Consider the following 12012-nt stretch of genomic DNA (forward strand, 5'->3'; position numbering starts at 1 on the left):
TGCTGGAATGCTTATGGGGCTGGGGAGGGGCATGTTGGGGTGCCTATGGGGCTGGGGAGGGGCATGCTGGAATGCTTATGGGGCTGGGGAGGGGCATGTTGGGGTGCCCATGGGGCTGGGGAGGGGCATGTTGGGGTACCCATGGGGCTGGGGAGGGGCATGCTGGGATACTCATGGGGCTGGGGAGGGACATGCTGGGATACTTATGGGGCTGGGGAGGGACATGCTGGGATGCTTATGGGACTGGGGAGGGGCATGTTGGGGTACCCATGGGGCTGGGGAGGGGCATGTTGGGGTGCCCATGGGGCTGGGGAGGAGGATGCTGGGATGCCCATGGGGCTGGGGAGGGGCATGCTGGGGTGGTCATAGGGCTGGGGAGGGGCATGCTGGGATGCCCATGGGGCTGGGGAGGGGCATGTTGGGGTGGCCATAGGGCTGGGGAGGGGCATGCTGGGATGCCCATGGGGCTGGGGAGGGACATGCTGGGGTGGCCATAGGGCTGGGGAGGGGCATGTTGGGGTGGCCATAGGGCTGGGGAGGGACATGCTGGGATGCCCATGGGGCTGGGGAGGGACATGCTGGGGTGGCCATAGGGCTGGGGAGGGGTATGCTGGGGTGGCCATAGGGCTGGGGAGGGGCATGCTGGGATGCCCATGGGGCTGGGGAGGGGCATGCTGGGATGCCCATGAGGCTGGGGAGGGGCATGCTGGGGTGCTTATGGGGCTGGGGAAGCACATGCGGGGGTGGCCATGGGGCTGGGGAAGGGCATGTTGGGGTGGCCATAGGGCTGGGGAGGGACATGCTAGGGTGGCCATGGGGCTGGGGGGGCATGCTGGGATACCCATCACAATATTTTCTGGACCATTTAGAAAGAGGCTGTTCCATAAGGCAGTGGTCTGTTCATGTATATAGCATCAGTATAAGGCATGAGGCCATTCTGGATTCCTCTCTGGTATACAGTGACTGAGGGACAGATGCACATTGGGACAAAGACTTGGCAGGGAGCCATGAAGGGCTTGCATGTGGAACACAGGCACTACTAGCCTGCTCTCTGGCCCACTGTCATCTGACCTAAGCACTGGGAAGACTGAGGTGCTTCTTTGGGACACAGGAATGAGGCTGACTTGTTAGGCTGCCATGGGAGGCTGATGTCTAATTAGACTCAGCTCCTTGCTGTGTCTTCTTACTCACTCCATAAGGAATGAAACTCACTTGTAAATATAAATCACAGCTATATGAAATTGTCTAAGTCTATGGAAATTATAAATCATACACTGTCTTTTATTTTAGAAGAGGCATTCTTGATGGAAACTGAGTAATTCTTTGTTTATGGCCCAGGCCAAAGGAACTCAACAAATAATTAGATCGTGACGCCACCCAGAGAGCATCTGTGCCTCATCACACACAACAGACTGGCTAGGGAATGCTTTCAGGCTGTCCCTGGAGCTGTAAACAGGGGCAGGGTGTCAGTTACCGGGAAGCCCATGTCTGTGAGTTGTTTGATCAGCCGGCTCATGATCCAGGCCTCATCCTGTTTGCCAGGTGTCTTCATGCCCTGGAACAGAGTGGGCAAAGGAAAAGGCCAGGAGTTACTTTTAATGTGTTTTAGAAGTGGATGACAACACCTGGGTGGTGGAGGCACACGCCTTTAAACCCAGCATGTGGGAGCCAGAGGCAGGCAAATCTCTTGGTCAGCCTGGTTAATACTAGTTAATAGATCAAGTTTCAAGACAGCCTGGGCTATGCAGAGAAACCTTGTTTAAAAACAAAACAAAACAAAATAAAAAAACAAAACAAACAAAAATAAAAGATAAAAGTCAAAAGTGAAAACAAAATAAAACAAAACAAAACCCAACAACAACAGTGGATGATCGCCCAAACTCAGTGACAGCAGCTACAGAATTTGTGAGTTAACACTCAACTGGGCTGTTCCTCAGAACCGATGTCATCTTGTGGTTAACACTGTGGGAAACTTCAGGGTACATTTGGAGGCTGGTTACGTCTGCCATTTATGGATTAACAAAAAGCAGGGTAATTACTTTTCTTCTTATAAAAGTACCTGTTTGATTACAACATACACTCTTCCCACTGGTTCCAGGAATGCCTTGGAAGCCTTCAGCACTGTCACGTTTCCTAATCATTTCATGGATTTTACCTTCATATACAATTTATTCTCAACAAGGACAAAATGCAGAGCTCTTGGGAAGAGCCACACAAGAGAGGAACAGCAGCCTGCTGATGTTAACCATGCGTCTTATCCACAGTCTGGCCTTCACTTGGGTGAGAGGAAAGGAACATGAACAGAGAGGTGAGAAGAAAGGAGAGAGACCAACCAGAGGAAGGGCAGCCCAGGGCAGGGCACAGGCGGCCTGAGAACCAGGTACATACGGTAGAAGGGTGTCTGTGTATTCTCCCAAACAGTCAACACAACCAAACTAAACCGCACCCACCACATCCGCTGCAGTGTGCTGCTTTCCCCCTTTCCGGACTTCCTTCCTTCTGTTTCCCTCCCTTTCCTCCTGAGACAAGGTCTCATGCAGCCCAGGCTGGCTTTAAACTTGCTTTGTGGCTGAGGGTGAGCTTGAACTCCTGGTCCACTTTGTCTCCACTGCTCAAGTGCTGAGGTTACAGGTGTGCACCACCACCCTCTCCCACAGCAGAGTACATGGTGTCGGAGCAGCTCGGAGGCATTCTGGGCCCTGGAAGGCAGTTCACCAGGACGGCACGCTGCCAGGGCCAGATCCTATTACTGCAACTTACTATTTTAGGATTTCTGGTCCTATGGCATTTGGATTACCCAGCCCCATTGTAAAACAACTTCTCTTCATGTCGGTAATCATTTCTACTCCTTATGAAGAGACAAGCTGATTTCAATTTCTGGGTTCTGTTTGTTTCTTAATGAATGATTTTCGATACCATTTTTCCCCCTGAGACAGGGTTTCTCTGTATAGCCCTGGCTGTCCTGGAACTCACTCTGTAGACCAGGCTGGCCTCCAACTCAGAAATCCGCCTGCCTCTGCCTCCCAAGTGCTGGGATTAGAGGCCTGTGCCACCACTGCCTGGCAACCATTTTCTAAATAGCAATAAATTCATAATTCTAAATTACAAAAGAAATAAAGTAAAAAGTTCTCAATACTGTCTAGATCCTGATCTCTTCCAAGAAGTCCCTCTGTGAAGATTATTGTCTATCTAGAAAAGGTCTGGAATACCACATAGAAACCATTACACGTATGCACAGAGCTATGTCTCCCCTTCCTTCCTACAAACTGCTAGCTATGTTTTTTATCTTTGGCCTCATTTGTTGCTCTTCTCATTACGTACAAGGCAGACGTTTGGTTCCTCGTGTGAGGGGTGCAGGTGGACTCCAACTGGCTGCTGCTCAGAAGCCTAATCACTCTCACGTTTGCTGACAAGGATGTCCCAGAGCATTGTGGCATAAATGTGCACACCACCAGCGAGGTACCAGGAAGTTCCAGCACCCACAACCCGGTGCCCGCAGCCTGGTGCACATGCCAAGTTTGCCCTTCGCTTACTGTCCTGCTCTGGCGTGAGGACAGAGGAGCCCAGCTATTAGTCGTGTTTAGTCAGCTTCTGCATTTGTGCTGCTCTGTGAGTTGGGATGGCCAACTTTTTACATGCTGCACGGCAATGTGCATTTCTTTCTGATCTTCTGACAGTTTTACATTCTTTGTTCATTTTCCTATTAGATTCTGTATACATCAGGGAGACCAGCTTTTCCTATGATGTAAATGATAGCCCAGTCCCTCCATTCTCCTTGTCTTTTGGCTTTAATTTAATGCTACCTGTTATGTACAGGCTTTATTATTTTGTTGCAGTCTATACACTACTTCACTCCCCCCCAAAAAGAACTTATCTGAAAAGACAAAGTTCTGTTAATGTTTAAAAGTAGTTTTTTTTTTTAAGACAGGGTTTCTCCGTGTAGACTTTGCGGTCCTAAAACTCATTATGTAGACAAGGCTGCCCTTGAACTCACAGAAACCCGCCTGCCTTTGTCTCCCTAGTGCTGGGATTAACAGCATGCACCACCATGCCCAGCCCTGAAAATTGTTTTGGTGTTGCCAATGTACAGAGATTGAAGACCCTAGAGTGAGTTCTGTCTTTCCAGCATCACTAGACCTGCCCAGACTGCAGGACAGGCAGGCAACCCGCCCCCTCCCACTCCTCCCGCCCACCTCCCCAGCAGTACCCACCTTCTGAAGTCCTTTTTTTGAGGCATTACCCCAGGAGCTGCAGGAAGAGCTGCTCTCCTGGGAGGCAGCATTGCTCCACATGTCCCCGTCCTCGTCTTCCCACTGGCTGGTGCCCAGGCTCACGTCGTCCGCACCACTGCCCCAGCCTTCTTGCATAGATTTGGAAGCTGGAAGAGAAGAGTGAGGAACTGTCAGACTCACCTGTCCTGAGAGGAGCCCTGTGTGACTGGAACGGGCGAGGGGTGGGCAAACAGGAACTATTGTTATCTCTAATCTAGTTCTTTTCTCTTACACAGGTACAGGATGTATGGGTAATGTTTCCCTTTATAACTCCAGCTGTACCCATCCAAACTTCCTCAATCAACTCTACCCTCCCTCTGGACATACAGGCATGCAAAAACCAAGTCTGAGACTACAGGCAGCCATCTCTCCACAGATGAAAATGCAACTTAAATGTCCACTCCTGAAATATGTCACTGTCTCTCTTTTAGGTCTTAGCTTAACCTTTAATCCCAGCTCTTGGGAAGCAGAGGCAGGAGGATCTTTGTGAGTTTGAGATCATCTCAATCTACAAAGTTCCAGACCAGCTAGGGCTACACAGTGAGACTCTGACTCAAACCAGTCAACCAACCTAGGGCACACATCTATTGATAAGCAAAAACAAAAACAACCCCCCCCCCCAAAAAAAAACACACCAAAAAACCCCAAAAAAACCAAAACCAAACCTCTGCAGCCACGGAAATAGTTATCTACTGTTTCTATTCATGGTCTTTTCAAGATAGGGATGTAACCCAGGGCCTTGCAACATGCTAAGCAAGACCTCACCCAGGACGGCCAGGGCTATACAGAGAAAACCAGTCTCAAAAAAAAAAAAAAAAAAAAAAAAGATAGAATTCCCCGACCCATTTTTTATTTCATGTATGACATGTAATTTGTGTGTGTGATACAGGCATATAAATCCATAAAGTCATAACCCATAGGTGCACATGAAGGGCAAAGGAATGCTTCAGGTGGTGTCTTCTTCTATCTCTTTTACCTTATTCCATTAAGACATGGTCTCCCAACAAATCTGAAGCTAGCCATTTTGGCTATGCAAGCTGCCCGGGGAGCTCCCAGAATGCACCTGTTTTTGCTCTCCAATGCTAGGGGTGCAGGCACATGTCCACGTCTGGCTTATGTAGGTGCTGGAGATTTGAACTCAGGTCCTTATACTTGCACAGCAAATAATTTTACTTACTGACCTACTTCCCCAGCGCCATGAACCACATCTTAAGCGCCAGGCCCAGGCACTGCTGGCTCACCTGGTTTGCACAGGGCTGGGGCAGCAGCAGGAGCGCTGGCTCTTCCAAATGGCACCACTGGCTCGGCAGGATGATCCCAGCCACTGCCACTGCTGGGAGGCTTCCCCCACGCTGCTGTGCCGTTGTCAACCAGGGTAGAAGGGGAAGATGGCTCCCCCCAGGAGTTCTCGGCCTTGGAATGGACATTGGGCATCTCTCCCCAGCCGGATGCAACTGGGAAAGGGGGAGAATAGAAGTGAAACTGAGAAGTCAAGCTGTGCCACTCCCCATCAACTGGAGCCTCACCCTCGGCTGCCTGGCAAGTGCAGTGCCAACAGCTGCAAACTCCACAGGGTGTATCAGCTCAGAGGCCTGAGGAGGAGACGGCCAGGGTGTGGCCAGCTTCGAACCATTTGGCCTCAATGTGAATGTTATTATCTCAATGGTGAAAGTGTCAACTTTCTCCCTAATGATAGTACGGAACTGGTTCCCACAGTACTCTTTATTCTAATAAGATGCAGTAATCCTGGTTAATGACAGATAGACATGTAGTAGCTATGAATCATTTTAAATCTCAAGCTTCTACTGAGTAACAGTCTAAGCAACTGTTAACAATACCTGGTAAGTTATCCCAATCAGTTACAGCACACCAGTAATTACATAGACAGCAGTAACCAAAACGGAAAAGCAGTTTTTCAAATTTATGGGGGCAATTAAATGAAATAGATTCCAATGGCTGACATGTTACTATGACCAATCAGCAGCAAAACAGTAAGTCAGTAGCTGAGGGCAGGATCTGAGTCTCCTGATCTGGCATTTTTCCACGGTCGTGTCTTTGAAGGCCAGATTACAAGATACTAACAGAATAATTAAGTAAAATAAACAATCAGACCATAGGAATTAATCCTTTTTTTGTAGAAGGTTTTGGTTCCTGTTAAGAATCAACAGAAAATCCAACGTTTGTAGTGGAAGATTCACTGGCTTTCCATCTCAAAGCCTTAGGATAAGTGGAAGAACCACCCAGTGCACTGTCTTCCTGGGCCAAGCTCATTTCTGGCAAGACTCACAAAGACCCAGGGTTTAGTCACTAGAAGATATGTGACAAACTGAAATATACTAAATAATTCTGGTACAAAGCAAGCATTTTCCATTTATAGACATAGTTTTAAATGCACAGCATTAAAATAATGTCTAATGCCTATGTTTTGTCAATAGAGCAAACCTGACACCTTTTGGTAAAAAAATGTTGAAGGATCAGGCAGAACAAGCTTTATTTACATTTAGAACATTGGTGGGGCTGGAGGATGACACTTGGTGGGAGAGCACATAACACCCATGAGACCCTGTTTCATCCTACGCATCGGTGCCCACCTGACCAACCAACCAACAAAACCCAAGCAAGCATTTTTAAATACTATCAGTTTTGTTTTTGTTGCCGTGTGAGTGTGTGTGTGTGTGTGTATTCACTTTATAGGATTTCAGGGGACCACACAAGATTTCCAACTGCCACCCATCTACTTATTTTTAAATGAAGGCCCAGCAGTAGAAGCTTGTGTGTGAGGCTCCCAGGCTTTCCTTCATAGTTAGGCACCCCTCCTAATTCTGTAGCAGATCCACTAGTCCCCACAGCCCCACAAAATGCAGGAAAGCAAAATCCTCCTCCCTGCCCATAGCCACATCAAGTACAAATCACTCAGTCCTCTCTTCGGTTAAAAACCACGGCAATGCTGCTGAAAATGGGCACCCTCCGGCTGGTGACTGGAGGCTAATTTAGAGTCCCAGGGTCAAAACAGCAGAGGTGTCACAGCCTCTTGCTGATTCACACAGAAGAGGAGCAATGTCCGGAGGTCTTGGAACAAGGACACTGTTCTCTAGCTTTTTCTACTCTTAAGACAGACACCACCAATCAGCGACAAGGCAGAAGTCAAGTTTCCCCAGGCTTCAGTATAGTGAATGGGACATGACTTTTCCATGGTTAACTCACTCAAGCTCAATCTATAAAACCTTCTAATACCTGTGTCTGAAAAGCAAACTTTGGAACAAGGAGCAGTAGACCCAAATGCAAAGTAAGTCTTTGCAGATCAGAGCCCCTGGTGAGCAGCCTCAACCTGACTCAGCTGCCTCAGGCAGATGCAGAGAGACTCTCGAACCAGCTTCTCAAGAGCATTCTTCCCTGTTCAGACTTCAGACTCTAACATGGAGCTACTAATTCTACTGTGGTACACTGTCTACAGGACCCAGAGCGTGACGAACTGAGGCCTCACTCACTGCTGGACAACAGTGCAGTCTCCACGAGCCGACGGAGGAGGGAGGGCACTGATCTTGCTGCGGTCAGCTCTACGCTGCCCTCTCCCTCTACAAGCATCTTGCCCTAACAGCAATCCCTCTAGAAAGGATCAGAGTACTTAGGTGAGACAACAATGCTCAGGGATGAAATAAACAGCCAGGCAGGAGAATAGCTGCAAGAGAATAGAACAGCTGAGGCCAGCCTGTATAGAAATCAGAAACTCACCCCACTAGCAACACAACAAAACCTAGTCCAATCCAAATCCCACAGTAGCACTTTTGAGATCCAGCTATCACTGAGGACAGTACCCTGAGCAGCACTACTGTTGTGGTTTATTAATATTTACTGCTTCTTGTGTGCCTGCAAGCTAGTTAAGTGCCAGGGAATACCCATCTCCAAGTACACTAGATAACCAGGCTTCCTGGCATTTTTCAGAATCTGCTTTAACCCCTTAGAAACAAGTAACTTCTGACTTTTGTTTCTTGTTCTCAGCCATTTCCCATTAGAGGTTCCCATAGCAGCTTGGTTGCAAGATGATGTAACAACTTCAGGTCCTGCCAGACAGCCTGACTCACATTGAACAATCAGGAGGAAACACTGTCATGTACAGTACAGAGCTGTGACTTTGTATCCTATGTCAGCATAGCCCGAGCACTCCCCAAGTAACTGGGAATCTGATTACAGGTACAGGGACATTTCTTCCGACTATTACCACTGTTCTAACCCCAAAGTGAGGCTGGGTCAGGTCCAAAGAAGCCAGCCAAACTACAAGGAATCTACTAACAGACATGGGTTTTACATACACTCCTGGAAACTCAGTATCAATATAAGAATCGGGCAAAACTGTCCTGTAGCATTTACCCCTGTTAAGACTGAATACACAAAATTATGTTCATGGAGAAGCCATATTTTCTGACAGATATTACATAAAACCAGAACAGGTCAAAGTAAAGCAGAATTCCTACGAAATACCAAGTTCATTAACAGTAAAACCATGGCTAGCCACTAAACTGATGGATGCTTTTGCTGGAATGAAGGATCTGAGTAACGCCATGAGAAGCCCACACCTGGGCTCCAGCCTGGCTGATCCAGCTTGGAAGCTGCCGGGCATCATCCAGCAGTCTGCTTGCTACTTTTCTAGGGTCAAAGATCGCTTAACAAGCTTACAAAAACACAGGCTCTGGTTACTTGCAGTTCTGAGGTAGATTGCTTTAGGTCTGAGATTTGAATACTATAGGCAACGTGGAGCTAAGTGCAGACACTCTATTCCCTTGGGAAAGGAGAAACTGACACTAAGAAAAACGCATGACACCATCACCTGCTATTCCACCCACTAAACTTGACAGTTTCTACACGGGTTGTCCAGATGGGGAAAAAAATTGTCTTTGCTAATGGTATCTAAATTCACAGAAGCTCCTATGATACTGCTATACTTTAAAAAACATGCAGACTCCAGAAGCTGGAGGGGACACAGGGACTGGGAAGCCAAGTTTTACATTTGGAAGGAGTAATTAATAGTATACTTTTCTGCTTTTATATTTGGTAGTCATGTGTACTTAATATAGTTACACAGTGAGCTCTTATAATTCCAGTACTGGAAAGACAGGAAGATCCAATCTAGCCAAACTGGTAACCTCCAGGCTCATGGGTCACTGCCTCTTTTAGGTGTTTTTTAGAATGACACCTGAGGTTGCCCTCCAGTCTCCAAACACATATACCTGAATGCACATGTGTATACATGGTGGGACTACTCATCATGCTATGAGGGCTATGGTGGTACCCTCTCTTTTCTGAGACAGGGTCTCACTATATAACTCTGGCTTTCCTGGAGCTTGCTGTGTGGACCAGGTTGCCTCCAAAGTCTGAGATTCTCCTGCTCTGCCTCTTGACCCCATGAAGTGTCACTACCAGCTTGTGGCGGCCATTTTTTTTGTTTGTTTTTTGGATTTGGTTTTTTTTTTTTTTTTTTTTTTTTGAGACAGGGTTTCTCTGTATAGTCTTGGCAGTCCTGGAACTCACTCTGTAGACCAGGCTGGCCTCAAACTCAGAAATCCGCCTGCCTCTGTCTCCCAGAGTGCTGGGATTACAGGTGTGCGCCACCACCGCCCGGCTATGGCTGCCATTTTTAAGTATTAACTCTTCTCAAGGTGCTTTCCATTCTTACCACATACATATCACAATACAGAGACCTAGTACTGGCCTCTTTGCTACACTGTATCATTGTTTTCAACCAGTTTCTCACATGTAGCTCTGGCTGACCTAGAACTTACTACACAGTCCAGGATGGCTTCAAACTTCTGATCTTTCTGCCTTTGCCTCCTGAGGGCAGAGATTACAAGGATATGCATTATACCATATACTCCATACATTGCATTTTAATTTTCAAATTCCGCTTCCTCTGGCTTTCCTAGACCTCACTGTATAAATCAGGTTGGCCTTGAACTCACCGAAATCTACCTGTTTCTGTCTCTTGAATGCTGGGATTAAAGGTATGCACCACTATGCCTAGCTTTATTTCTTTGCCCCCATCAGTTACCTTTCCTCCTCATTTTCTTCATCCTTTCAAGTCCTTGAGATTGGAGTACTTACAACAGTCATTTATCAGTTACAAAAACAGGAACTGGGACCTGAGATGGTTCATCTGTTAAGAGCTCTTGCAGTTCCTCCAGAGCATCTGAGCTCAGTTCCCAGCACCCATGCCAAGCACCTTACAACTGGTCTGTAACTTCTTCTCCAAAGGACCCAATGTCTCTGGCTTTTGAGGGCACTTGTACTCACATGAGCACCTACCCATATGTAGACATATACCTACACATAGTCAAGCCAGGAACCGATGTTCAGATGCTGAAGCAGCAGCCAGCTAATATAACTGAGTTCAGTAGAAGAAACTGGGCCCAGAATTTCTAGGCAGTGCTAAGAGTCCAGTGTGGGACCTCTGGGCTGGAGCAGGTGTGCACCTGGGCACAGCCCTTTGCTTACTCTGGTGGAAGGCTGCCACACTATGCCACTGCGTCCTACCTTCTAGGCTTCTAACAGAGCTCTGGCTTTTTCACAAAAAATGCTGGTTCACAAAAAAATAGGTACCAACTGGGAACATCTGTGGGTCTGGGCACAATCTGTAACTTACAACTTTTATCCAGGACAAAGAGGCACACAGATCCATCCAGAATTCCTATGTGGTGAGACTAGAGGGTGCAGTGAGACATCAGGGGAGCACGTGTGGCATAGTGACGTGCAAATGCACACACAAGGGACACTCCTCCCACCCCAGCTGCTTAATCGTACAATCAAGAGCCCAGGAGCTGCTCAGTGCCCAGACTTGACCCTTAGTCCCCATGGCCTCCAGGGATTCTTGCCACCCTCCCTCCCTGGCCTGTATACCCCACATAGCCTAAATGACATTTCACTCATTGGGTATGTCACGGCCGGGCGGCCTCTGAGCAGTCAGACATCCCCTCTCTGCTCTCATGCCCTCTCACCCCTCATGGCCAGTGTTGCTGCCCTCAAGCCCTTGACCACTAGGATGGCCTGGCTGGGTCCTTGTCCTTTACCTCATCTACACGGTGGAGAATGGGTCACTTACCTGATAAACAAGAGGGACCTTTCCATTCGGACTCACGTTCTCTTCACGCCCCTTTCTATTAGCTTTTTAAGTGTGTCCACTACTGCTACTTGAAGCATTCTCCTTGTGGGGCTGGGAATTGAATCCAAGGGCTTTCCGGCATGTTAACAAAGTGCTTGTTCACTGAGCTGTGGCTCAGTGCACCTACCCTCTCTAACCTCATTTTTTTGTTGACCATAATTACTTACTTTCCCAGAGCAGTCTCTTCAGCGAACTCTATGCTGAGATTTCAACTTTCACATACACACTCAGGTGTCCGTAACCCCCGCCTGTCAGAATAGAGTCCCCAAACTCTGAGCCACTTGTTTGCTTTTCCAGGCACTGTTCCTTAAGTGCCCCACCCCGACCCTGACCCCATGACTCTGCCCCCAGACTGCCCTCACAGGCTTCCCTGCACAGATGATTCTGAGTCAGAATGACCAGTTTAAAGCCTAAGCCTTTAAGCTCTGCTCAGAACTGCGTCACAGTTCCCGGGGCCTTAGACACTGTCCAGATGTCCACAAAGGTCCCACTTGCCCTTGGGCCTCTCCGCAGGTTGTTTATTGCTGTAAGACCTTCTTCTTGATGTCCAACTACTCAAGGATTCCGACCTGCTCTTCCCGTGTGTCTCCT

The 12012-nt window shown here is 47.9% G+C and overlaps 1 protein-coding gene across 5 annotated transcripts in view; it reads right to left on the reverse strand.

Annotated features, from left to right (window-relative positions):
- Tnrc6c (trinucleotide repeat containing adaptor 6C) overlaps positions 1–12012 on the reverse strand; it is a 113662-nt gene that overhangs the window by 31070 nt on the left and 70580 nt on the right. For all 5 annotated transcript variants that reach the window (XR_007980001.1, XR_007980000.1, XM_052197844.1 and 2 more), the window contains exons 6-8: positions 5513–5725; positions 4212–4378; positions 1475–1555 (exon numbers count right to left, since the gene is read on the reverse strand). Coding sequence is in view for 3 of the 5 variants with exons in the window: in XM_052197844.1 (XP_052053804.1) it covers positions 1475–1555; positions 4212–4378; positions 5513–5725 (461 nt within the window). In the remaining 2 variants the exon portion in view is untranslated. The remainder of the gene's footprint in view (positions 1–1474; positions 1556–4211; positions 4379–5512; positions 5726–12012) is intronic.

The sequence above is a fragment of the Apodemus sylvaticus genome, chromosome 10 (assembly GCF_947179515.1).
Source record: "Apodemus sylvaticus chromosome 10, mApoSyl1.1, whole genome shotgun sequence".
In the NCBI taxonomy this organism is placed as follows: Eukaryota; Metazoa; Chordata; class Mammalia; order Rodentia; family Muridae; genus Apodemus; species Apodemus sylvaticus.